A 22,930-nucleotide genomic window follows, 5' to 3' on the forward strand; every position below is an offset into this window, starting at 1 on the left:
ACCGCGGTTAAAACCGATAGATCGCTTGGAATCGGTTTTGGTTTTTTTTTATATATGTGTGAATCTAGCGTCCGATCGATATCCAGCAACTAGATATTAACAATGACTACCTAAATCGAATAATGGCGGCCCCAAACCATCCAAAGGATTTGAATAATTTATTATTTTCTCTATAAAGCATATATCAATAGTTTTATATCGATATATCGTTGCCATCCCTAACAATGACATTGACGTCTGTCAATTTTGACATTTCACTTTTTGCTTATAAATTTTAATTTTTCCCCTATTATATTTAACAAACATCTATTTGTATCAAAAAAGCGTTTATTCAGTGAGTGTTACGGGCCATTATAATTCAGGTGTGTGATCCCATCCCTCAATGGTAAGTTATTAAAGTAATACTGCCCTTAAATATTCATTATTTTATGGTTAGGGTTGTCAAACGTCACTTAGACTGTCATAACATGCTTATAATTGCCCCACTGGTTTTTTGTTTACTTATTATTTAACCCATTAAACAAACACTAAAATTGCCTCAAAATGAGTTACGAATACCACCAGCACAATAATTCTTATCGTCGCCCGCGTCCCACCTCGGTAAATTATCGCCAAAAGCTCGCGGTACTCAAAAGAATGATCGTGGAATATGTGCACGAAAACGCCGCGTTAGTAGACGAACTAGAAGAGGTCCAAGCTAAAATAGTGATGCGAACCGAAGAGAGGAAGTTCTTGTTAAGAAAACTGTGCGAATATGACCCATTGGTTGCTGCTGAGGTGCAAAATGCGGCCCAAGGTGGAGCCAGGGCGCCCAACCATTCCGCCGAGGTGAAAAAGTCTAAGAAGAGGCCCTCTGACTCTTCAAGTAGTGACCGAAGATCTTCAGTGTCGAAACCTAGGAGACCCAGTGTGAAAAGCAGCAAAAAGAAACTGATACCGCCTGTACCAGTGGACAGTAATGGAAGACCAACATTTCCAATAGAATTAGGAAAGCTCACAATCCATTCTTTAGGGGAAATTATACCAGACAAACTGGAATTTCATTCCGAAGATACAGTGTTTCCAGTCGGTTATGTTTCAACCCGAATATATGGCAGCTTGAGAGAACCCACTATCAAATGTGTCTACACGTGCAAAATATCTGAAAAGAACGGTTTGCCAAACTTTATAATAGCCTGTGAGGACGGCAGCTCAGAGATCGAGGGTGACACACCTGACGTATGCCATTCTCTACTATTACAAAAAATTAACGACAGCCTTTCTTTGAATGTGGTTAGCACTAGGCCTAGGGGCAACGAATTCTTTGGGCTGACACACTTAACAGTTTTACATCTGTTTCAAGGCATGCCAGGGGTCAGGAAGTGTCTGAATTATAAATGGACAAGGTTTGAAGTGTCAAAGACAGCCGAGCCTCCAAAGGAGTATAATGATGCCGGCTTAAGTTTTGATTATTTGCAACGGAGCATTAATATGTGCAAGTATAAGATGGCTCCCGACGTGCTTCAAATGCCTAGTGATTTTATTGAAGGCATTTAAGTTTAATTGTAATTTTCTTTTTATATTATGGATGTTTTGATGTAAAGGGCCCTTATTGCCAGAGTGTGTACTATATTATTTTGTAAATTCTTACTTAGAGTTGGAATTTGATTTAAATATATGTATTCATTTTTGCTATGAGTAAAACACTTTTTAATTGTTTAGAGTGATATTGCGGTCTGCTAGAAAAGTGAAAAAGAGGATGAACAGAGGGATGGATTTTAAACGAGATACTCTACATTATAGAGCATTAGTGCACAAGCATGAGTTAAGGTTGATGAACCCATTTTTGTACCATAGTATCCAAGTTCTATAGGTTAAATTGTTATAATGAAAGTACTACAATAATGTGTAGATGAGATTTTTAAAGGTTGTCTGATTTTTGAAATGTTTCTAAGTATAGTCATATTTGCAAAGAAATGGTTTATTGGTCACCTAATGCCAATTACCTTAAAATATTAATTAATTAAAATCCTCCCCTCTACTATAAAAAAAGGTTTTCACATCGCACGCTCACTTCTCATACCTAATATGGGGCGCAATTATATAGGTACCTACTATAAAATGTAATTTTTATCGGGAATGTAAAGCAAAAAGTCTGAGCCAATATAAGGGGGGGCCCTCATTTTAAATTAAGTTAGAACTGTCAACCGGTGGAGAGGTCTAAAAGGGAACAAAAGAACCAGGACGGGCGGCGGCAGATAACAAAAGGCGATCGCGAAATCCGTTCTCGGAAAACCGGCCCCGGCGCTCAATTGAATTGTCAATTGCAAAAGGAAGAAGAAGAAAAAAATTCGGGATTAAAAAAATGTCATCGAAGCCATGGGATAAGATTTAGTGCGAGTTCCGAGCGGTTCAGTTCACTTGTTTCAAGGTACTTTATAACTTCGATATACGGTTTTACAATCGGTTATTTATCTACCTTCAGTTGATCATGTTTCAAAATAAAAAAGAACACTTTTAATGCAAATGGCGGATGTCCACATGCAGTTTTTTGAACTCAGGTTTTCGTCGAGAAAAGCACCTTAGTGTGTTGAGTCAGTTAAGGTGATAAGTTCCCTAGATTCCCTATCTCATGTCAATTAATTTGAAAAAACGCATCTATTTTTAATACACGGCGTGCAGATACTGCAGATGCAGAATCTTCTGCTTAAAATGATTCCTGTGCACTGAAATTAGAATATTCCAATTTTTCGTGAACATATTCGTAAGAAAAGTATAAAATTAGCAAATAAAGTTCCTTAACTAAAATTCTTGTTACTACCGAAATAATAAACTTAGAACCGCGTTTTTACGCTCAAATTCAACATCAAAATCTTTATAATACTCCGGTAAAAGAATTACGAAAATATTTCCAGTGGTTCCCAAGTTATTCCCAAAAATGTCCCCTAAAAAATGAAAATCTTGATCTCGGTGAATAACGGCATTTACGTTTCGAAAACCTTAAATTGGAGGGCCCTTGGACCCTGGTTGCTAAAATTGCCTCTAACTCAAAAAGTTTTTGAGATATAAGAATGGTTCTCCTATAAAATTATTGGTAAAAAAACGCCCTTTCTTGAACTGAACCTCTTTTAAAAAAATTCCAATTTTTCATGAAAATATTCTTAAGGAAAGTGAAAAATTGCTAAAAAAATATAAAAAAAAAGTGCTCCAACCAAAATACACATAACTACCCAAATAATCAAGTAACAACCATGTTTTTACTGCCAAATCCATCCTCAGGATCTCCATAATACTACCGTGAAAAATTATGAAAATATTTCCAGTGGTTCTCAAGTTATGCCAAAAAATATCAAGTAATAATTAAAAATCTTTCGTCATTAGAGGGTCCTTGGACCCTGGTTGATAAAATTGCCTCTAACTCAGAGAGTTTTGAGGTGCAGAAATGGTTTTGCTATGAAATTATTAGGAAAAAAATGACCTTTCTTGGACTGAAACTCTTTTAAGAAAATTCCAATTTTTCATGAAAATGTTCTTAAGAAAAGTGAAAGATTCCTGAAAAAAAAGTCTTTTAACTAAAATGCTCCTAACTACCTAAATAATTAACTTACAACCACGATTCTGTACTCAAATTCATCCTCAAGATCTCCATAATACTACCGTGAAAAAATGATGATAATATATCCAGTGGTTCTCAAATTATGCCCAAAAATATCGACTAATAACTAAAAATTGAATTACGGCATTTACGCTTCGAAAACCCCAAATTGAAGGGCCCTTGGACCCTGGTTGATAAAATTGCCTCTAACTCAGAGAGTTTTTGAGGTGCAGAAATGGTTTTGCTATAAAATTATTAGGAAAAAAATTACCTTTCTTGGACTGAAACTCTTTTAAGAAAATTCCAATTTTTCATGAAAATATTCTTAAGAAAAGTGAAAAATTCCTGAAAAAAAAGTCTTTTATTTAAAATGCTCCTAACTACCTAAATAATTAACTTACAACCACGATTCTGTACTCAAATTCATCCTCAAGATCTCCATAATACTACCGTGAAAAAATCATGATAATATTTCCAGTGGTTCTCAAATTATGCGCAAAAATATCGACTAATAATTAAAGATCTTAATGTCGATGAATTACGGCATTTACGCTTCGAAAACCCCAAATTGGAGGGCCCTTGGACCCTGGTTGCTAAAATTGCCTCTAACTCAGAAAGTCTTTGAGGTACAAGAATGGTTTTCCTATGAAATTATTGGAAAAAAAGCGCCCTTTCTTGGACTGAAACTCTTTTAAAAAAATTCCAATTTTTTATGAAAATATTCTTAAGAAAAGTGAAAAAATACTTTAAAAAATTGGAAAAAAAGGCCTCTAACCAAAGTACACCTAACTACCCAAATAATCAAGTTACAACCATGTTTTTACTGCCCAATCCATCCTCGGGATCTCCGTAACACTACCGTGAAAAAATCGTGAAAATATTTCCAGTGGTTCTCAAGTTATGCCACAACATATCGACTAATAATTAAAAATCTTTCGTCATTGGAGGGTCCTTGGACCCTGGTTGATAAAATTGCCTCTAACTCAGAGAGTTTTTGAGGTACAGGAATGGTTTTGCTATGAAATTATTAGGAAAAAAATGACCTTTCTTGGACTGAAACTCTTTTAAGAAAATTCCAATTTTTTATGAAAATATTCTTAAGAAAAGTGAAAAATTCCTGAAAAAAAGTCTTTCAACCAAAATACTCCTAACTACCTAAATAGTTAACTTACAACCACGTTTCTATACTCAAATTTATCCTCAAGAACTTCATAACATTACTGTGAAAAAATCATGATAATATTTCCGGTGGTTCTCAAATTATGCCCAAAAATATCGACTAATAATTAAAAATCTCAATGTCAGTAAGTTACGGCATTTACGCTTCGAAAACCCTAAATTGGAGGGCCCTTGGACCCTGGTTGCTAAAATTGCCTCTAACTCAAAAAGTTTTTGAGGTACAAGAATGGTTTTCCTATGAAATTATTGGGAAAAAAACGCCCTTTCTTGGACTGAAACTCTTTTAAGAAAATTCCAATTTTTCATGAAAATATTCTTAAGAAAAGTGAAAAAATACTTTAAAAAATTGGGAAAAAAACTCCTCCAACTAAAATGCATCTAATTACCCAAATAATCAATCTAGAACCGCGTTTCTAGTCTCAAATTCATCATCAAAATGTTTATAATACTCCGGTAGAAAAATTATGAAAATATTTCTAGTGGTTCTCAAAATATGCCCAAAAATATCGACTAATATTTAAAAATCTCAATGTCAGTAAATTACGGCATTTACGCTTCGAAAACCCTAAATTGGAGGACTCTTGGACCCTGGTCGTTAAAATTGCCTCTAACTCAAAAAGTTTTTGAGGTACAAGAATGGTTTTCCTATGAAATTATTGGGAAAAAAACGTCCTTCCTTGGACTGAAACTCTTTTAAGAAAATTCCAATTTTTCATGAAAATATTCTTAAGAAAAGTGAAAAAATCCTGAAAAAAAAGTCTTTTAACTAAAATGCTCCTAACTACCTAAATAATTAATTTTCAATCACGTTTCTGTATTCAAATTCATCCTCAAGATCTCCATAATACTACCGTGAAAAAATCATGATCATATTTCCAGTGGTTCTCAAATTATGCCCAAAGGTATCGACTAATAATTAAAGATCTTAATGTCGATGAATTACGGCATGTACGCTTCGAAAACCCCAAATTGGAGGGCCCTTGGACCCTGGTTGATAAAATTGCCTCTAACTCAGAAAGTTTTTGAGGTACAAGAATCGTTCTCCTATTAAATTATTGGAAAGAAAACGTCCTTTCTTGGACTGAAACCCTTTTAAGAAAATTCCAATTTTTCATGAAAATATTCTTAAGAAAAGTGAAAAATTACTTTAAAAAATTGGGAAAAAAAGTCCTTTAACAAAAATGCATCTAATTACCCAAATAATCAATCTAGAAGCGACTTTCTAGTCTCAAATTCATCATCAAAATGTTTATAATACTCCGGTAAAAAAATGACGAAAATATTTCCAGTGGTTCCCAAGTTATGCCCAAAAATGTCCACTAAAAAATAAAAATCTTGATCTCGCTGAATTACGACATTTACGTTCCGAAAACCCCAAAATTGCTTGGACCTTGGTTGATCAAATTGCCTCTAACTCAGAAAGTGACAGTCTTGACATTCAACAATTTTATTCTCCATCTCATTCTAATTCCACTAGATCGTCTCCTCATGTCAGTAAGTTATCGGATAAAATTCCCTTGGGAAAAAAATTCATTTTTAATACACGGCGAGCGGATACTGCAAAACATTCTGTTTAAAATGATTCCTGCACACGTAGAAGAAACTCATGAAAGGCCCGCTTTTTTTTTTTTTCTTTTTAATAAATTTATAAATGTATTTTCTTTCTTGGTAAACGGGTCATTATATGAAACAATCATATACACGGGATGCCGGAGTAGGAACTGGTTTCGGCTTTTTTGTCACTTTTCATTCAACAGTCCCTGCAGTCCAAGTGTATTGAAAAAAAAAGATAAAAATACTCCAGAGGCCTTCTTAATAATGATGATCACTCGCCAGTGGTGACTCGGATCGATCGGGTTAGAACACGAAAAAGAAATAGATGTTCAAGTGTAACAACTTCTGACTGGGTTCCTTCGTGTCACGTAACGAGGTCCTAAGAAATATTTCGAAGAGAGAGAAAAAAGACGCAACGAAGATCACATCGCATCGCACAACCTGTTTGCATAAAGGCCGTTTATGTATGTGCGCGGAAAACACGCAGAATATTTCGGTTCCCATCAGACTCCTCGTAGTTACTTTAAAAGTCCGTTCGATCCGATTATATAAACGATTGGCCTCTCATCGGTATGCAAGAAGAAAAGAGACACATTAAAAAAGGAGATTTTTATTAAGCGTAAAAAGGCTTACTCGTATCATCACGAAAGCACCGAATTATAATGGGATTCGAGCAGAAATAACTGAATGAGAACACTTTGAAAATTCGGAAAAAGTCACTTTTGGACCTCGTTTTTGAGCCCAAAAATGGGCATCAAAAATGCCGTATCTCAGCTAATATGAGAGCTACAACGTTCCGGAAGGTCTCGTTGGATTCAGAAGGACGAAACTAAGACATAACCGTTGGAATTTTCCAGATAGAGCCCCTAGAAGCTGAGATATGGACCTCCAAAGTTTGGAATTTTTCACTTTTCGGGTATACCCCCCCGTATCAAATTTTTCAGCAAAAATTGATTTTTTTCGAAATTGAACTAACTATACCAGCGGCTTCCTCGTATCACCCACATCACGAAAACACCGGGTTATAATAAGATTTGAGCAGAAATAAGGGAATGAGAGCACTTTGAAAATTGGGAAAAAGTCACTTTTGGACCTCGATTTTGAGCCCAAAATGGGCACCAAAAATGTCATATCTCAGCTAATATGAGAGCTACATTGTTCCGGAAGGTCTCGTTGGATTCAGAAGGACGAAACTAAGACATAACCGTTGGAATTTTCCAGATAGAGCCCATAGAAGCTGAGATATGGACCTCCAAAGTTTCGAATTTTTCATTTTTCGGGTATACCCCCCCGTATCGAATTTTTCAGCAAAAATTGATTTTTTTCGAGATTGAACTAACTATACCAGCGGCTTCCTCGTATCACCCACATCACGAAAACACCGGGTTATAATAAGATTTGAGCAGAAATAAGGGAATGAGAGCACTTTGAAAATTGGGAAAAAGTCACTTTTGGACCTCGATTTTGAGCCCAAAAATGGGCACCAAAAATGCCATATCTCGGCTAATATGAGAGCTACAACGTTCCGGAAGGTCTCGTTGGATTCAGAAGGACGAAACTAAGACATAACCGTTGGAATTTTCCAGACAGAGTCCATAGAAGCTGAGATATGGACCTCCAAAGTTTCGAATTTTTCGTTTTTCGGGTATACCCCCCCGTATCGAATTTTTCAGCAAAAATTGATTTTTTTCGAAATTGAACTAACTATACCAGCGGCTTCCTCGTATCACCCACATCACGAAAACACCGGGTTATAATAAGATTTGAGCAGAAATAAGGGAATGAGAGCACTTTGAAAATTGGGAAAAAGTCACTTTTGGACCTCGATTTTGAGCCCAAAAATGGGCACCAAAAATGCCATATCTCGGCTAATATGAGAGCTACAACGTTCCGGAAGGTCTCGTTGGATTCAGAAGGACGAAACTAAGACATAACCGTTGGATTTTTCCAGATAGAGCCTCTAGAAGCTGAGATATGGACCTCCAAAGTTTGGAACTTTTCATTTTTCGGGTATACCCCCCCGTATCGAATTTTTCAGCAAAAATTGATTTTTTTCGAAATTGAACTAACTATACCAGCGGCTTCCTCGTATCACCCACATCACGAAAACACCGGGTTATAATAAGATTTGAGCAGAAATAAGGGAATGAGAGCACTTTGAAAATTGGGAAAAAGTCACTTTTGGACCTCGATTTTGAGCCCAAAAATGGGCACCAAAAATGCCATATCTCGGCTAATATGAGAGCTACAACGTTCCGGAAGGTCTCGTTGGATTCAGAAGGACGAAACTAAGACATAACCGTTGGATTTTTCCAGATAGAGCCTCTAGAAGCTGAGATATGGACCTCCAAAGTTTGGAACTTTTCATTTTTCGGGTATACCCCCCCGTATCGAATTTTTCAGCAAAAATTGATTTTTTTCGAAATTGAACTAACTATACCAGCGGCTTCCTCGTATCACCCACATCACGAAAACACCGGGTTATAATAAGATTTGAGCAGAAATAAGGGAATGAGAGCACTTTGAAAATTCGGAAAAAGTCACTTTTGGACCTCGTTTTTGAGGCCAAAAATGGGCATCAAAAATGCCATATCTCGGCTAATATGATGGCTACAACGTTCCGGAAGGTCTCGTTGGATTCAGAAGGACGAAACTAAGACATAACCGTTGGAATTTTCCAGATAGAGTCCATAGAAGCTGAGATATGGACCTCCAAAGTTTGGAACTTTTCATTTTTCGGGTATACCCCCCCGTATCGAATTTTTCAGTAAAAATTGATTTTTTTCGAAATTGAACTAACTATACCAGCGGCTTCCTCGTATCACCCACATCACGAAAACACCGGGTTATAATAAGATTTGAGCAGAAATAAGGGAATGAGAGCACTTTGAAAATTCGGAAAAAGTCACTTTTGGACCTCGTTTTTGAGGCCAAAAATGAGCACCAAAAATGCCATATCTCAGCTAATATGATGGCTACAACGTTCCGGAAGGTCTCGTTGGATTCAGAAGGACGAAATTAAGACATAACCATTGGATTTTTCCAGATAGAGCCCCTAGAAGCTGAGATATGGACCTCCAAAGTTTCGAATTTTTCGTTTTTCGGGTATACCCCCCCGTATCAATTTTTTCAGCAAAAATTGATTTTTTTCGAAATTGAACTAACTATACCAGCGGCTTCCTCGTATCACCCACATCACGAAAACACCGGGTTATAATAAGATTTGAGCAGAAATAAGGGAATGAGAGCACTTTGAAAATTGGGAAAAAGTCACTTTTGGACCTCGTTTTTGAGGCCAAAAATGGGCATCAAAAATGCCGTATCTCAGCTAATATGAGAGCTACAACGTTCCGGAAGGTCTCGTTGGATTCAGAAGGACGAAACTAAGACATAACTGTTGGATTTTTCCAGATAGAGCCCCTAGAAGCTGAGATATGGACCTCCAAAGTTTCGAATTTTTCGTTTTTCGGGTATACCCCCCCGTATCAAATTTTTCAGCAAAAATTGATTTTTTTCGAAATTGAACTAACTATACCAGCGGCTTCCTCGTATCACCCACATCACGAAAACACCGGGTTATAATAAGATTTGAGCAGAAATAAGGGAATGAGAGCACTTTGAAAATTCGGAAAAAGTCACTTTTGGACCTCGTTTTTGAGGCCAAAAATGGGCATCAAAAATGCCGTATCTCAGCTAATATGAGAGCTACAACGTTCCGGAAGGTCTCGTTGGATTCAGAAGGACGAAACTAAGACATAACTGTTGGATTTTTCCAGATAGAGCCCCTAGAAGCTGAGATATGGACCTCCAAAGTTTCGAATTTTTCGTTTTTCGGGTATACCCCCCCGTATCAAATTTTTCAGCAAAAATTGATTTTTTTCGAAATTGAACTAACTATACCAGCGGCTTCCTCGTATCACCCACATCACGAAAACACCGGGTTATAATAAGATTTGAGCAGAAATAAGGGAATGAGAGCACTTTGAAAATTCGGAAAAAGTCACTTTTGGACCTCGTTTTTGAGGCCAAAAATGGGCATCAAAAATGCCGTATCTCAGCTAATATGAGAGCTACAACGTTCCGGAAGGTCTCGTTGGATTCAGAAGGACGAAACTAAGACATAACTGTTGGATTTTTCCAGATAGAGCCCCTAGAAGCTGAGATATGGACCTCCAAAGTTTCGAATTTTTCGTTTTTCGGGTATACCCCCCCGTATCAAATTTTTCAGCAAAAATTGATTTTTTTCGAAATTGAACTAACTATACCAGCGGCTTCCTCGTATCACCCACATCACGAAAACACCGGGTTATAATAAGATTTGAGCAGAAATAAGGGAATGAGAGCACTTTGAAAATTCGGAAAAAGTCACTTTTGGACCTCGTTTTTGAGGCCAAAAATGGGCATCAAAAATGCCGTATCTCAGCTAATATGAGAGCTACAACGTTCCGGAAGGTCTCGTTGGATTCAGAAGGACGAAACTAAGACGTAACCGTTGAAATTTTCCAGATAGAGCCCCTAGAAGCTGAGATATGGACCTCCAAAGTTTGGGATTTTTCATTTTTCGGGTATACCCCCCCGTATCGAATTTTTCAGCAAAAATTGATTTTTTTCGAAATTGAACTAACTATACCAGCGGCTTCCTCGTATCACCCACATCACGAAAACACCGGGTTATAATAAGATTTGAGCAGAAATAAGGGAATGAGAGCACTTTGAAAATTCGGAAAAAGTCACTTTTGGACCTCGTTTTTGAGGCCAAAAATGGGCATCAAAAATGCCGTATCTCAGCTAATATGAGAGCTACAACGTTCCGGAAGGTCTCGTTGGATTCAGAAGGACGAAACTAAGACATAACTGTTGGATTTTTCCAGATAGAGCCCCTAGAAGCTGAGATATGGACCTCCAAAGTTTCGAATTTTTCGTTTTTCGGGTATACCCCCCCGTATCAAATTTTTCAGCAAAAATTGATTTTTTTCGAAATTGAACTAACTATACCAGCGGCTTCCTCGTATCACCCACATCAAGAAAACACCGGGTTATAATAAGATTTGAGCAGAAATAAGGGAATGAGAGCACTTTGAAAATTCGGAAAAAGTCACTTTTGGACCTCGTTTTTGAGGCCAAAAATGGGCATCAAAAATGCCGTATCTCGGCTAATATGAGAGCTACAACGTTCCGGAAGGTCTCGTTGGATTCAGAAGGACGAAACTAAGACGTAACCGTTGAAATTTTCCAGATAGAGCCCCTAGAAGCTGAGATATGGACCTCCAAAGTTTGGGATTTTTCATTTTTCGGGTATACCCCCCCGTATCGAATTTTTCAGCAAAAATTCATTTTTTTAGAAATTGAACTAACTATACCAGCGGCTTCCTCGTATCACCCACATCACGAAAACACCGGGTTATAATAAGATTTGAGCAGAAATAAGGGAATGAGAGCACTTTGAAAATTCGGAAAAAGTCACTTTTGGACCTCGTTTTTGAGGCCAGAAATGGGCACCAAAAATGTCATATCTCAGCTAATATGAGAGCTACAACGTTCCGGAAGGTCTCGTTGGATTCAGAAGGACAAAACTAAGACATGACCGTTGGATTTTTCCAGATAGAGCCCATAGAAGCTGAGATATGGACCTCCAAAGTTTGGGATTTTCAATTTTTCGGGTATACCCCCCCGTATCGAATTTTTCAGCAAAAATTGATTTTTTTCGAAATTGAACTAACTATACCAGCGGCTTCCTCGTATCACCCACATCACGAAAACACCGGGTTATAATAAGATTTGAGCAGAAATAAGGGAATGAGAGCACTTTGAAAATTCGGAAAAAGTCACTTTTGGACCCCGTTTTTGAGGCCACAAATGAGCACCAAAAATGCCATATCTCAGCTAATATGAGAGCTACAATGTCCGGAAAAAAATAAGTCAATATCCTAGTTTTTACAAGACAAGACTTTGCATTGCAAGGAATTTGCATTTGAACAAAATTTGACAGTTTGGATGGGAGATTATAAATTTTTAAATAAAAATAAAATTCTAGCTTTTGTATTTCATCGTGTATTAACTAAGGCCTTAAACCCGATAACCCCAACGCGGGTTTCTACTATAATATACTATCGACATTCCTGCACATCCACACACCATAACCCCGGGCATATTGAACGTACTTAACAATAATTATTTTCTTCAAAAACATCTTACAAACAGGTATTGATGGGCGGTCAAGTGCGGCTCTCCTATAAAATTTATTGTAGTGCCTCAATGTTAACAGTTAATCGTTTTTTTTTCTCGTTGTACACAGTTAAATAAACAGGCAATAAATCCGGAACGTTTTTGTAAGTTAAAAGAAGATTTTTGATACGTCCGATTCGGCAACGAAAAGCGCACTGCTACTAAGGTGACTAATGACAGTTTTGACGTTGAAAACGGCATCCAAGCTGGTTTTGATGGGAAGTTCGATAATAAAAATCCCTTACTTTAGTACCCTATTGTGTAAAAACTAAGGTCTCAATCCCATAGCGGTTTTTACCATAATACACCGGCAGAAATCCTGTACATCCACACTCTAATAAATGACAGTTTTGACGTTGACAGCTACATATATTAACTCTGTGGGATAAACCCGTCATATATAAAATATGATGGAGATGAAACGCGATCGGCATACAACCGGCCGTTATTAAGACAATGGTCGGTTAGAAAAGGACCCTTGTTGGACCATTAAAAAATTGCCCAAGCCATTATTCTTCCCTATATGGTAATTTTATTCGGGTTATGTTTTTATAAACACGCTCACCCGGTACGTTTTAACTGAGACGTCTGCTTTTTATTGTTTTTGATAAGGTTTTTTGACCACATTAAATCGCCTACCGAGTGACATAAAACTGAATTAATACGCTTCCTGTCTACAAGATTTACATTTTCTTGGCTATATTTTAGTCGTACGTTGTATAAGCTCAAAATCAATCTGTCGACCAGCTTGGTGAATAACGGACCACACCAAGATGTTTGTGGCAAGTGACGTTGCATGTCAATGTCAGAACTGTCATTTGTCGTCTTGGATACAAACTAAATTGGGCGCTTCTTGTCATCGGAACCTGATTTTCCCAAGGAATCATTAAGACCAAAGATTACAACGAAACAACTTAAACGATTCTGTCAGTTTTTACATCAGTGAAGTTTATGTTCACTGTTAATAGGGAAGTATTGGAACTGCCAGGCTAGCCACTGCTAGGCTTTAATTGCGCCACAATGGTCCAGTGTTCTTTATTTTTGACAGTTTTGACATTTGAAGAAATAATTTTGACACATGACATGAAGAATGAGGCAATGAAGTTATTTTATTCGTTGGATACTGATAGAACTATTTGACTGTTCCAATAATTCCCGAATGTCAAAACTGTCATTTGTCACCATGATTGACGTCTGTCAAAGAAAAAACTGCGCTTTTTGTCATTGAAGGCTGACTTAGGAAAATCTTCTTAGTTTTACATAAAATATTAAGGCTTGATTCCTTAAAAACTCCTTCCGTGATCTTCAAATAACATTCACATCGAATATTCCATTAGCAGTCCCTCGTAAATCCCTTCTGCGTCCATCACTGTTGACCGATAAACTTAGGACACTTCTAAAGTGCTAACTACCCGCCTCCTAAACATTCTCTTCATTATCAAGTTTTAATAATCCGAGAACTGGTTTTGGGTGAATATTAATTAGAGATAGAGGAGGCGAGGACTATAAGTGCCGAACCCTCCGTTGATATAAGAAAACCCCAATGTCAGTTTTAATATCTAAAGATAGCCGCATTTCTTTATGACGTTTTAATATAATATAATGGATAACGTTGCGAAGATGTAACGAACGAACGAACGAACGGTCGAACGGCCATTTGAACCTGTTCAAGAATGCGAAGCCCGCACATTGTTGCCGAATCTTCGAGCATTTGAACGCATTCTTTAACTCTTCTTGGATAGACAGAAGAATATTATACAGAGGAATATATCCAGATTTCTTCTTCTTTTCTACCCTTCCAGGCTTCTCCAGAAAAGCTTGTGTGGTCCAAGCTATTCTGACCAGTCTCTGAACTGTCATTTTTAGGTTAGGGTCGATTTCTTCTGATTTAGATATGGCAAGATAATAAATAGACGTTTATTGGAAAGATATTTGTCTACACTACAATATTGATTAATGGTATTAAATCTCTAACCCCAACACCAAGCGAGATATCTGGCATAAAAGCTCGAAGGCTCCATTGAGAGGGGATAAAACCCAAAAATCTTCCATATCTTTTTTAATATTAGTTTTAGCCCAGTTAATGTATTATGGAAAATTGTTGGCTTGCTCATTATCGACCCAATGAGCTAAAAAAAAACTTCGTTAAGCGGGTTGGTGTTTGAGTTATGGCTCTTTGAATTTTGACTGACGTCAGTGCTAGCTTGAAACGTCAGGCTCAGCCACTTTGGTCGATTTCTCGTGATCCAGACATGCCAGGATGCTGAAATAAAATTTATTGGGAAGGTAATCGTTTACACTACAATATTGATTCATAGTATTAAATCTCTAAACCCAACGCCAAGCGAGATATCTGGCATACAAGCTCGAAGGCTCCATTGAGAGGCGATAAAATCCAAACATTTCTCATATCTTTTTTAATATTAGTTTCAGCCCAGTTAATATATTATGGAAAACTATTGGCTTGCTCATTATCGACCCAAGGAGACATACAAAATTCGTCTGAGTCTTCTGGTTTATAATTTATGGCTCTTGGAATTTTGGCTCACGTCAGTGCTGCCTCGAGACGTCAGACTCAGATTCTTTGGTCGATTTCTCTTGACCCAGACATGCCAGGATCTTGAAATAAAGTTTATTGAGAAGGTAGTCGTTTACACTACAATATTGATTCTTAGTATTAAATCTCTAAACCCAACGCCAAGCGAGATATCTGGCATACAAGATCGAAGGCTCTATTGAGAGGGAATAAAATCCAAACATTTCTCATATCTTTTTTAATATTAGTTTCAGCCCATTTAATGTATTATGGAAAATTGTTGGCTTGCTCATTATCGACCCAAGGAGCCATAAAAAATTCGTCTGAGTCTTATGGTTTATAATTTATGGCTCTTTGAATTTTGGCTGACGTCAGTGCTGCCTCGAGACGTCAGGCTCAGACTCTCTGCTAGATTTCACGGGATCCAGACATGCTAGGATCCTGAAATAAAGTTTATTGGGAAGATAATCGTCTACACTATAATATTGATTCATAGTATTAAATCTCTAAACCCAATGCCAAGCGAGATATCTGGCCTACAAGCTCGAAGGCTCCATTGAGAGGAGATAAAACCCAAAAATCTTCCATATCTTTTTTAATATTAGTTTTAGTTCAATCAATGTAATATGGAAAATTGTTGGCTAGCTCTTTATTGACCCAAGGAGCCATAAAAAATTTGTCTGAGTCTTCTGGTTTATAATTTATGGCTCTTTGAATTTTGACTAACGTCAGTGCTGGCTTGAAACGTCAGGCTCAGCCACTTTGGTCGATTTCTCGTGATCCTGACATGCCAGGATCCTGAAATAAAGTTTATTGGGAAGATAATCGTCTACACTACAATATCGATTTATAGTATTAAATTTCTAAACCCAACGCCAAGCGAGATATCTGGCATACAAGCTCGAAGGCTCCATCGAGAGGGAATAAAACCCAAAAATCTTCCATATCTTTTTTAACATTAGTTTTAGCTTAATCAATGTAATATGGAAAATTGTTGGATTGCTCATTATCGACCCAAGGAGCCAAAAAAAATTCATCTGAGTCTTCTGGTTTATAATTTATGGCTCTTTGAATTTTGGCTGACGTCAGTGCTGCCTTAAAAACGTCAGGCTCAGACTCTTTGGTCGATTTCTCGTGATCCAGACATGCCAGGATCCTGAAATAAAGTTCATTAGAAAGGCAATCGTTTACACTACAATATCGATTTATAGTATTAAATCTCTAAACCCAACACCAAGCGAGATATCTGATATACAAGATCGAAGGCTCTATTGAGAGGGAATAAAATCCAAACATTTCTCATATCTTTTTTAATATTAGTTTCAGCCCATTTAATGTATTATGGAAAATTGTTGGCTTGCTCATTATCGACCCAAGGAGCCATAAAAAATTCGTCTGAGTCTTATGGTTTATAATTTATGGCTCTTTGAATTTTGGCTGACGTCAGTGCTGCCTCGAGACGTCAGGCTCAGACTCTCTGCTAGATTTCACGGGATCCAGACATGCTAGGATCCTGAAATAAAGTTTATTGGGAAGATAATCGTCTACACTATAATATTGATTCATAGTATTAAATCTCTAAACCCAATGCCAAGCGAGATATCTGGCCTACAAGCTCGAAGGCTCCATTGAGAGGAGATAAAACCCAAAAATCTTCCATATCTTTTTTAATATTAGTTTTAGTTCAATCAATGTAATATGGAAAATTGTTGGCTAGCTCTTTATTGACCCAAGGAGCCATAAAAAATTTGTCTGAGTCTTCTGGTTTATAATTTATGGCTCTTTGAATTTTGACTAACGTCAGTGCTGGCTTGAAACGTCAGGCTCAGCCACTTTGGTCGATTTCTCGTGATCCTGACATGCCAGGATCCTGAAATAAAGTTTATTGGGAAGATAATCGTCTACACTACAATATCGATTTATAGTATTAAATTTCTAAACCCAACGCCAAGCGAGATATCTGGCATACAAGCTCGAAGGCTCCATCGAGAGGGAATAAAACCCAAAAATCTTCCATATCTTTTTTAACATTAGTTTTAGCTTAATCAATGTAATATGGAAAATTGTTGGATTGCTCATTATCGACCCAAGGAGCCAAAAAAAATTCATCTGAGTCTTCTGGTTTATAATTTATGGCTCTTTGAATTTTGGCTGACGTCAGTGCTGCCTTAAAAACGTCAGGCTCAGACTCTTTGGTCGATTTCTCGTGATCCTGACATGCCAGGATCCTGGAATAAAGTTTATTGAGAAGATAATCGTTTACACTACAATATTGATTCATAGTATTAAATCTCTAAACCCAACGCCAAGCGAGATATCTGGCATACAAGCTCGAAGGCTCCATTGAGAGGCGATAAAATCCAAACATTTCTCATATCTTTTTTAATATTAGTTTCAGCCCAGTTAATATATTATGGAAAACTATTGGCTTGCTCATTATCGACCCAACGAGACATACAAAATTCGTCTGAGTCTTCTGGTTTATAATTTATGGCTCTTGGAATTTTGGCTCACGTCAGTGCTGCCTCGAGACGTCAGACTCAGATTCTTTGGTCGATTTCTCTTGACCCAGACATGCCAGGATCTTGAAATAAAGTTTATTGAGAAGGTAGTCGTTTACACTACAATATTGATTCTTAGTATTAAATCTCTAAACCCAACGCCAAGCGAGATATCTGGCATACAAGATCGAAGGCTCTATTGAGAGGGAATAAAATCCAAACATTTCTCATATCTTTTTTAATATTAGTTTCAGCCCATTTAATGTATTATGGAAAATTGTTGGCTTGCTCATTATCGACCCAAGGAGCCATAAAAAATTCGTCTGAGTCTTATGGTTTATAATTTATGGCTCTTTGAATTTTGGCTGACGTCAGTGCTGCCTCGAGACGTCAGGCTCAGACTCTCTGCTAGATTTCACGGGATCCAGACATGCTAGGATCCTGAAATAAAGTTTATTGGGAAGATAATCGTCTACACTATAATATTGATTCATAGTATTAAATCTCTAAACCCAATGCCAAGCGAGATATCTGGCCTACAAGCTCGAAGGCTCCATTGAGAGGAGATAAAACCCAAAAATCTTCCATATCTTTTTTAATATTAGTTTTAGTTCAATCAATGTAATATGGAAAATTGTTGGCTAGCTCTTTATTGACCCAAGGAGCCATAAAAAATTTGTCTGAGTCTTCTGGTTTATAATTTATGGCTCTTTGAATTTTGACTAACGTCAGTGCTGGCTTGAAACGTCAGGCTCAGCCACTTTGGTCGATTTCTCGTGATCCTGACATGCCAGGATCCTGAAATAAAGTTTATTGGGAAGATAATCGTCTACACTACAATATCGATTTATAGTATTAAATTTCTAAACCCAACGCCAAGCGAGATATCTGGCATACAAGCTCGAAGGCTCCATCGAGAGGGAATAAAACCCAAAAATCTTCCATATCTTTTTTAACATTAGTTTTAGCTTAATCAATGTAATATGGAAAATTGTTGGATTGCTCATTATCGACCCAAGGAGCCAAAAAAAATTCATCTGAGTCTTCTGGTTTATAATTTATGGCTCTTTGAATTTTGGCTGACGTCAGTGCTGCCTTAAAAACGTCAGGCTCAGACTCTTTGGTCGATTTCTCGTGATCCAGACATGCCAGGATCCTGAAATAAAGTTCATTAGAAAGGCAATCGTTTACACTACAATATCGATTTATAGTATTAAATCTCTAAACCCAACACCAAGCGAGATATCTGATATACAAGATCGAAGGCTTTATTGAGAGGGGATAAAATCCAAACATTTGTCATATCTTTTTTAATATTAGTTTCAGCCCAGTTAATGTATTATAGAAAATTGTTGGCTTGCTCATTATCGACCCAAGGAGCCATAAAAAATTCGACTGAGTCTTCTGGTTTATAATTTATAGCTCTTTGAATTTTGACTAACGTCAGTGCTGCCTTAAAACGTCAGGCTCAGACTCTTTGGTCGATTTCTCGTGATCCAGACATGCCAGGATCCTGAAATAAAGTTTATTGGGAAGATAATCGTCTACACTATAATATTGATTCATAGTATTAAATCTCCAAACCCAACACCAAGCGAGATATCTGGCATACAAGCTCGAAGGCTCCATTGAGAGGGAATAAAATCCAAAAACCTTCTATATCTTCTTTAACATTAGTTTTAGCTTAATCAATGTAATATGGAAAATTGTTGGCTTGCTCATTATCGACCCAATGAACTATAAAAAATTTCGTTAACCCTTTTGGAGTTTAAGTTATGGCTCTTTAAATTTTGACTGACGTCAGTGCTGCCTCGAGACGTCAGGCTCAGACTCTTTGGTCGATTTCTCGTGATCCAGACATGCCAGGATCCTGAAATTAAAGTTTATTGGGAAGATAATTGCTGGCACTATAATATTCATACACATTATTCTCCTGAAAATCCCTTGCCAAACAAGTTATTCACCAAAAACCTCTGTATATGATTTAAAAAAAAATTAAAGCGCCGTTATTAAAAAACGGGGTTATTAATACGAAAATCTTATTTGATATCGCGTGTTAATTACACGCCAAAACAAAACAAGTCCTACTACCGAGCGGCAGTACCTTTAATTAGTAGATATAATATTTATACAGGTTTGTGTTGACATATTATAGTACCATATATTGAGTACATACAAAAGAGTATACTATAGAACATTTATCTGAATTCTAGGTTGAGGTTACCACCACACAATGCTTTTAAGGGATAGGAATACACCTTAAATGGAGGCAGAACGTACTGATGACTGTAAATGAATCATACGGTAAGTGGTACATGGTTATTATACCGATAGTAATTTCGTCAAGATTTAAAAAAGGCGGAAATTTAGGGCTTTATCCCTCTAAATGGGTTTCGCTTATTTTCAGGTAGCCGTGAAATATGAAACAGCCCAGATTAAATGGCATTATATTCTTTTGGGTGTAAACAAGTCTTTGTACATGTATGTACAGATGTAAAGTAAATGATTATTATATAAAGACCATTGTCCTGTATATAAGGTATTTGAAAGCGTGGCAGTAGCATGGAATTGATGGTCTTTTTTTCCCATTTTTGTGAAGTAGATTTATTTGTTTGTCAAAACTGACTCTTTTGAGGCAGTTTAATCGCATCAATTGGTTGATAGTCAATAACAACATCAGAATGGCATCAATACAGATGGCTAAAAAGTTCTTTCTAAAGAGGTATCCCACTCAACTCCTATTGTTATTTAAGATTTTAGGGAAAATGCCGAGTAAAAGTGAATTATTGCATTTAAGAATTATTGAACTTCCATTGAATTAAATATAGTGAAAGGTATCGTTAAAGATGTAAGTTCATATTTCTTCCAAATAAAACTGTTTTCTTGTTCTTTTCAATAAATGGACGGATGAGAAAGTTCTTCCTAAATTTATATTTACGGACCAAAATAGATAACTGAATGAATCTAACTTTTCTTCAAAAAATTGATCATTGATTAATCAATAGGGGACATAATCCCGATAAGTGAGTACTACTGACAACGTCGCCATAGAGCCCTGAAGCCGATCTCGGATCTCGTTTTCTCAAGGTAGGCGCGCGGTCGTACTACAACACGACAAAATAAACGCGAGGGATCTCTCGGATCGGGTCTGCACGCCGGCCGATACACGAAAAATTTCAGTGTGTGTGCGTTCGTTCACTCAGTTGACTCGCTGCGAGTACGTATTAATTTGGGCCCGTTCGTTTATTGATTTTTCGGAGTTGCGGTTATTCGGGAATTGATTGAAAGGACGCGATTTTTTTTTTTGAATAAACATTTTTGGGATTTTTAACTGTACGGTTGTACCCTGAACTTTGGGGCATTGACGATAGGCGGAAGAAGGGTCTCAGGTGCTTCTTTTTACGGATTTTGTTCTTGTAGGAGGATCCGGTTCTTCTTCATGATGGCTTGTGTTTAGTAAGTATTGTTTTGTCTTAGAAATGGAATATTCTGTATATATTCTCAAAATAAATAAATAAATAAAGCCAGTGTGGCCAATGATTATCCAAATGCAAGTAGAAGTGATCAAAATAATCAATTCTCTTATTTAATGACCAATAATTTTTTTTTAATTGATCAATTACCATTTTTGATTGTGAAAAATATAAGTCATTTCTCATAATTATGGACCTCCAAAGTTTGGAATTTTTAATTTTTCGGGTATACCCCCCCGTATCGAATTTTTCAGCAAAAATTGATTTTTTTCGAAATTGAACTAACTATACCAGCGGCTTTCTCGTATCACCCACATCACGAAAACACCGGGTTATAACGGGATTCGAGCAAAAATAAGGGAATGAGAGCACTTTGAAAATTCGGAAAAAGTCACTTTTGAACCTCGTTTTTGAGGCCAAAAATGGGCACCAAAAATGCCATATCTCAGCTAATATGAGAGCTACAATGTTCCGGAAGGTCTCGTTGGATTCAGAAGGACGAAACTAAGACATAACCGTTGGAATTTTCCAGATAGAGCCCATAGAAGCCGAGATATTGACCTCCAAAGTTTGGGATTTTCAATTTTTCGGGTATACCCCCCCGTATCGAGTTTTTCAACAAAAATTGATTTTTTTCGAAATTGAACTAACTATACCAGCGGCATCCTGGTATCACCCACATCACGAAAACACCGGGTTATAACGGGATTCGAGCAGAAATAAGGGAATGAGAGCACTTTGAAAATTCGGAAAAAGTCACTTTTGGACCTCGTTTTTGAGGCCAAAAATGGGCATCAAAAATGCCATATCTCAGCTAATATGAGAGCTACAACGTTCCGGAAGGTCTCGTTGGATTTAGAAGGGCGAAACTAAGACATAACCGTTGGAATTTTCCAGATAAAGTCCATAGAAGCCGAGATATGGACCTCCAAAGTTTGGGATTTTCAATTTTTCGGGTATACCCCCCCGTATCGAATTTTTCAGCAAAAATTGATTTTTTTCGAAATTGAACTAACTATACCATCGGCTTCCCCGTATCACCCACATCACGAAAACACCGGGTTATAACGGGATTCGAGCAGAAATAAGGGAATGAGAGCACTTTGAAAATTCGGAAAAAGTCACTTTTGAACCTCGTTTTTGAGGCCAAAAATGGGCACCAAAAATGCCATATCTCAGCTAATATGAGAGCTACAACGTTCCGGAAGGTCTTGTTGGATTTAGAAGAGCGAAACTAAGACATAACCGTTGGAATTTTCCAGATAGAGCCCATAGAAGCCGAGATATGGACCTCCAAAGTTTTGGATTTTCAATTTTTCGGGTATACCCCCCCGTATCGAATTTTTCAGCAAAAATTGATTTTTTTCGAAATTGAACTAACTATACCATCGGCTTCCCCGTATCACCCACATCACGAAAACACCGGGTTATAACGGGATTCGAGCAGAAATAAGGGAATGAGAGCACTTTGAAAATTCGGAAAAAGTCACTTTTGGACCTCGTTTTTGAGGCCAAAAATGGGCACCAAAAATGCCATATCTCAGCTAATATGAGAGCTACAATGTTCCGGAAGGTCTCGTTGGATTCAGAAGGACGAAACTAAGACATAACCGTTGGAATTTTCCAGATAGAGCCCATAGAAGCCGAGATATGGACCTCCAAAGTTTGGGATTTTCAATTTTTCGGGTATACCCCCCCGTATCGAATTTTTCAGCAAAAATTGATTTTTTTCGAAATTGAACTAACTATACCATCGGCTTCCCCGTATCACCCACATCACGAAAACACCGGGTTATAACGGGATTCGAGCAGAAATAAGGGAATGAGAGCACTTTGAAAATTCGGAAAAAATCACTTTTGGACCTCGTTTTTGAGGCCAAAAATGGGC

The 22,930-nt window shown here is 37.2% G+C and overlaps 2 protein-coding genes across 6 annotated transcripts in view; both read left to right on the forward strand.

The window, feature by feature from the left end:
• The first annotated feature begins 239 nt into the window (after positions 1-239).
• Positions 240-22,930, forward strand: part of LOC126741626 (brother of CDO-like) — an 87,763-nt gene continuing 65,072 nt past the window's right edge. For 4 of the 5 annotated variants that reach the window (XM_050448138.1, XM_050448140.1, XM_050448141.1 and 1 more), the window contains exons 1-2: positions 240-385; positions 19,783-19,873. In XM_050448138.1, the coding sequence (XP_050304095.1) occupies positions 19,862-19,873 (12 nt within the window). In that variant the 5' untranslated portion in view covers positions 240-385; positions 19,783-19,861. Of the gene's footprint in view, positions 386-19,782; positions 19,874-20,696; positions 21,026-22,930 lie in introns of those variants that run through there. The other variant, XM_050448139.1, reaches the window with a different exon arrangement.
• Positions 446-1,683, forward strand: LOC126741632 (transforming growth factor beta regulator 1). Its single transcript, XM_050448147.1, has one exon. The coding sequence runs from the start codon at positions 544-546 to the stop codon at positions 1,534-1,536; it is 993 nt and encodes a 330-aa protein (XP_050304104.1). The 5' UTR covers positions 446-543; the 3' UTR covers positions 1,537-1,683.

This window comes from Anthonomus grandis, chromosome 10 (assembly GCF_022605725.1).
Source record: "Anthonomus grandis grandis chromosome 10, icAntGran1.3, whole genome shotgun sequence".
NCBI lineage: Eukaryota > Metazoa > Arthropoda > Insecta > Coleoptera > Curculionidae > Anthonomus > Anthonomus grandis.